Source organism: Durio zibethinus, chromosome 4, assembly GCF_047325235.1.
Source record: "Durio zibethinus cultivar Kanyao isolate XHJ-2024 chromosome 4, ASM4732523v1, whole genome shotgun sequence".
NCBI classification, from domain to species: Eukaryota; Viridiplantae; Streptophyta; class Magnoliopsida; order Malvales; family Malvaceae; genus Durio; species Durio zibethinus.
Genome location: NC_143165.1, coordinates 14,498,499 through 14,504,055, shown reverse-complemented (window position 1 = coordinate 14,504,055; position 5,557 = coordinate 14,498,499). Strand labels below are relative to the sequence as shown.

General features: G+C 27.0%; 1 protein-coding gene across 1 annotated transcript; it reads left to right on the top strand.

Annotated features, from left to right (window-relative positions):
• The first annotated feature begins 551 nt into the window (after positions 1–551).
• LOC111288925 (putative disease resistance protein At4g27220) lies at positions 552–2,714 on the top strand. Its single transcript, XM_089760242.1, has 2 exons — positions 552–2,501; positions 2,622–2,714. The coding sequence occupies exons 1-2, from the start codon at positions 552–554 to the stop codon at positions 2,712–2,714; spliced, it is 2,043 nt and encodes a 680-aa protein (XP_089616368.1).
• The last annotated feature ends 2,843 nt before the right edge of the window (positions 2,715–5,557 follow it).

Here is a 5,557-nt window from a genome sequence, read left to right as displayed (position 1 = left end):
AGTTTGTTGCATATGCTATTATAAATATGAGCTCCATATGAAATTTTGATAAATTTCACACAATTCTAAATTATGATTGGTTAATTATACTACGCTAATGATAGGTGATGTGCTCCATGATTCATTTTATGCAGATCTTGTATACTAAATCACTCTATGAATGTTTGTGATCAATTCACTACAAGAAAATAGAGATATAGCAATGATCAAAATCATTGTTAAATAGATCTTTATCATTATTAAAATTGTTTTGAAACGATTTTTTGTCATTGTGAGGTTATTGCTATTAACCCCATTGTTTAAGAGTCAACGCAACAACTTATAATATCATTGAAAAAAATAGATATTACAATGACTTTTAGTTGTTGCCATATAAACCATATATTCACACGACAAAAGTTATTGTGCAAAATTTATTTTAACAACAATAAATTTTGGTTACAAAAATTTTATGTAAAATATTTATTATGATTATAAAAAAAATTTGCACAATAATATTATTTTGGTTGCCAAATTTTTACATAACAAAAGAAAAATGTAATTGCTAAAACATGTTGCCTAATCCAACTTTAGAACCAATTATGAAAGATATTGTGGGAGAATGTGATGGACTTCCTCTTGCAATTGTCACAGTAGCTGGTTGTATGAGGGGAATATCCGATCCTGTTCTGTGGGAAAATGCCTTGAATGAGTTGAGAGGTTACATCAGAAGCATCCAGGATGTGCAAGAAAAGGTGTTTGGATGTTTAAAATTCAGCTATGATCATCTAAGACAAAATGACCGACCATGCTTTCTATCTTGTGCATTATATCCTGAAGATTATGAAATCGAAAAAGAGGAAATCATTGAATATTGGATGGAAAAAGGACTTATAGATGAAATGGGAACTAGAAAAGCAATGGAAGGTTGTGGTCATTCTATTTTACAGAAGCTCGTAGAGAATTGTTTGCTAGAAAGGGTTGGGGTAGGTACACATATAAAGATGCATGATGTTGTTCGAGATATGGCATTGGATATCACAAAAAAAGGTTTTTTGGTAAATGCTCGTAAACAGTTGGAAGAGCTACCAAATGAGGAAGAATGGACTGAAGATTTGGAGAAGGTTTCTTTAATGTGCAATTACATATCAACAATTCCTCCAAATATGAAGTCTCCAATATGTCGAAAGCACACAACCTTGTTACTCTCAAGAAATTCATTGGAAGAAATTCCAGAATCTTTCTTTGGGCACTTTCCTAATCTAAAGATTCTTGATCTTTCTAATAATCCTCTTGTGAATTTGCCAAATTCTATCTCTAATCTGGAGAATCTCAATGCATTGATGCTGCATCGTTGTCGCAGTTTAGAAAATTTGCCATCTTTATCGAAGCTTCTAGCTTTGAAGAAATTGGACCTTGGAGGAACTTCAATCAAGGAAATCCCTCAAGGTTTGGAAATGTTGGTAAATCTTAGATATCTCAATCTTGGATTTACTGATAACTTAGAAGAAATCCCTAATGGATTTTTGTTGAAATTGTGTCGTCTTCAGTATTTGGCAATACACCCGGCATTAACAGGAGCGAAAGAGATAAGGGAATTGAACAAGTTGGAAGTTTTTGAAGGTTGGTTTAGTAACTTGGGTAACTTGAACACGTATGCTAGTCAGAGAAAAAGGTTTCATAAATACTATATTTTGGTAAGTCACCAGTATTTCCATGGAATTGGGAATTATAGTAAAATAGTTAAATTTAGGGGTTGTGATATTAATTCTGGAGATGGAATTATACTTCCATATGATATTCGGCAATTAGAAGTTGCTGAGTGCAAAGGTATGAGAAGTTTAAACGATATATGTGGATTTGAAGATGCAACTGATATGAAGGAATGTAGAATTGAGGAATGTGAGGAGTTGGAGTCCATTTGTTCATCGGGGTGTCAACTTCAAACACTTGAGTCTCTATATCTAAGTGCTTTGCACAATTTGAAGGTTTTAGTCGAAGAGTCATCAGTAGGCACATTTTCCTCCCTCAAAAAAATCCATCTATTCAGTTGTGGAAAATTAAAGAATTTGTTCTCAGCTAAGTGGCTTCTGCACAACGTGGAAGAGATCACTGTTCGAAGTTGTGTGGAAATGGAGAAAATAATAGTATCAGAGGAAGAAGGAATGGGTACCATCAAATATGCTCTTCCCAAATTAAGGATATTGCGTTTGGGGAATCTACCAGAATTGAAGAGCATTTGTAGAAAAAATGGAGTAATGGTTTGTGATTCTCTCCAAAGCATTGTTATAATGGATTGTCCAAAGCTAAAGCGGATTCCTCTGTATCTTCCCCTGCTTGACAACGTTGATAACGAAAAACCATCTCCTCCTCCTCCTCTCAAGGAAATCTACGCGGGTCCCAAAAAATGGTGGGAATCATTGGAGTGGGACCATCCCCATGCAAACAATGTCCTTCTACCTTCCTCAAGCTCTTGTATTAGTGTGAGTTTTTTTTTTTTTTTTTTTTTTAATTATAGAATTGTAAATCTAATTTCATCTTTGTTTTATTTCATTTCTTTTCTGTATTTATAGCATAATAAAATATAAGTATTACCAGACTTATGTGGTTTATCTATTTTGGTAGATACATACAATACAAAGGGGAAGAAGGTTGCAGGCCCTATTGCTGAAGTTGAATCGCAATCCAAACATCTATTGCTTTCTGATTCTCATGTGCTTTTCATCATAATGTAATCGTAAACTTTGATTTAGTTGTTTTTTCTTCATTCTATCTGCTTATAAGGGTTCATGTGTATGATAACTTTGTATGTTTATATTTGCCTTTGTATAAAATTTCCATGGTTTCTTTTTAGTATTTGTTCCTAATTGCAAAATAAAACGATGGCTTTGAAAATTAGTGAAATTATGATATTTCTTATATTATATATAGAATTTATTTCAAGTAAATATTAAAAAAATAGCATTGATCTTTTCTAATAACAGTGACGAATTCTCCAGTCTTGACAATTGTCCTATTTTTTGTAAATGTTGTCTAATTTACACGTATAGCTTCATTATATTAAACTAACGTATCAAAAGCCCAATGAATCTTTTTTTTTAACGTCAAATTCTAGGATGCTCACAAAATTTTGGGTTTATACTTATAACTCAACTTATTTTCTTCATCGTTTATAATTATTAAAATGTGTAGTGGCAAGTTTGTTACTCGATGTAATTTATATTAAAAGATATTTTTATAAATATTATATTAAATTAAAAATATTGAATTAATTTTGAATCCAATCCAATCAAATGCTAGTTATATATTTATATGTTAGGGTCGATATCAAAAATAATAATTTAATATCAGATTTAAACAGAATCAAATAAAATTATTAAAGAATCAAGTTGAACTCAAAATGAATATAAATTCATTCTTACTTTGATTCGTTCCAATCCCTAATTCAGGTAAACAACAAAAAATTAGCATGAAAAATGGTTAGAGCTATGGTAAATAAGATTGAAAACGAAAAATATATGAATTGATTAAACTGAAAAAGAAATTATTTTTTATGTTTTCTTTCTTTTGTCCTAATTTTGTTTGGTCCTAATAAAGCCCATGATTTTCCAGTATGTAGGGTCATTGATAATTTGATTCGAAAGTTATTAGAGCACCATATTTTCAAAAAAGTAGGGTCATTGATCTTATAATCGTATTCATATTTTATTGCCATTACAATTTTATCATGGAAAAAATTTGTATTAAATGTAAAAATTGTTTTATAAATAACACATTATGTTTTGTAGATATTCAATTAATATTTTTCACAATTATGAAATCTTATTTATTATATTTTGATAGATATGAAAAAAAAAGTTTAAGAGGAAGAGAGATTTAAAATTTTAATCTTATATGTTCTTAAAAATGGGTAATATTTTATATTATCATGTGAAAATATATTCAACTATTAGGAGGAGGCCTTAGAATGATAAGGTCCTAAATTAAAGTCTCATTTTGTGTGGTTTGATTACTTAGTTGAGTTATAATTTATTAATTTATTATTCAATGATATAATAATTAATTATATAGATACAATACTTGATTATGAGTAAAACTTTTAAAAAAATTAATAAATAATCACAATTTATTCTTCATAAAAAGAATATGTAAAAGAATTTTGAAAGAGTTAGACATACAAACTTGTGGATAATCTCTCATATTTGAAATGAAAAAGGAGAAAAACATACAAAAATAATAAACGCATCCCTCATCTCATCTAATGGTATCTTTGACATTCAACGACCTTTTTTTATCTGACTTTTATTATCTTAAACCAAAGTGGTTTATGACTTGAATTTCTAAACTCAAAATTTCAAATTTAATAATTCTCTTTTCACGTAAAAGAATTTCGTTTACAGATATATTAAATTTAACTCAAAAATTAGTGCAACATGGGTTTAATTTCGTTCTATTACTATTAAGATATATAGGATTTATAATTTATTAGGTCTCACGTATATAAAAAGTGTTGATGAACATATTAAAAAAATAATATGTATTGATAATGATAGTTATTGTATTAAAAAGAAATGAAAAAGAGATCTCGACATTTGAATACATTTTTAATTTCATCCTCTTGCTTTTGAAAACATTTTTAACTGTAATACCCAGTCCTAAAAAAACTCCAATAGATGTTAAATTGAACATTTGGTTATTAGCCTACGAGTTCTATTAAAAAAAAAATGAGAGAAAAAGATTAAAAAAGTTACCTACAGTTTTTACAACATCTTAATTTCATATCAAGATGTTACGAAATTTTGTTATAATATATAAATAAAAATTTAAATTCATATTTATAAGTTTTTTTAAATAAAAAAATGAGACATTTAAATTATAATTGATAATATTTCACAAGTTGAGTATGAATTTCTATAAAAATATTACAAGTATTGAAATTTCAACTTTAAATTTATTAGATATCATTTTTTTAAAATATTATATAAATCAATTAAATTAGATTTCAATTTAATTTTATAAAATATTTTATTTAAAGAATATGATTCAAATCATTTTAAAAAATTAAATATTTATAATTATTATTTAAACTCATTTGTTAAATTTTAAAATTTTATCGTGAATGTATAAAATTATTAAAAAAAATAAAAGAAAGAGAGAATTAAATTCTTATATATATTGGGATAGGTAAGAATAAAAAATATGGAGGGAGACGAAGGGTCAGATGGAACAGCGCTTCTTCGAAAGGGATCACATTCTCCATGTAACAAATAAATTTGATAATTTATATATTGTATTATATAAAATATTAATAATTTTCGTATTATATTTTATATAAAAATTATATATTATAATTTATATTAATATTAATATATAAAATATATATTTTTAATTTTATTAAATAAATATATAATTTTTTATAAAATTTTAAATTATAATATTTTTATATTTTTTATTTATATTATTTTTATTTCGTATTACAGTATCTTACCTTTATTTACTAAAATATATTCCCAAAACAAATGCCATGTAAGTATCCAGCTTGCGGAGTTTCTATCATAATCCAATTATGAAAATATAT

Excerpts from the sequence above, each read along its gene's own strand:
- LOC111288925 (XM_089760242.1), top strand. The coding sequence starts at position 552 with ATGTTGCCTAATCCAACTTTAGAACCAATTATGAAAGATATTGTGGGA. Across the intron at positions 2,502-2,621 it reads TTTTTTTTAATTATAGAATT|GGGAAGAAGGTTGCAGGCCC; the intron begins GTAAATCTAATT and ends TACAATACAAAG.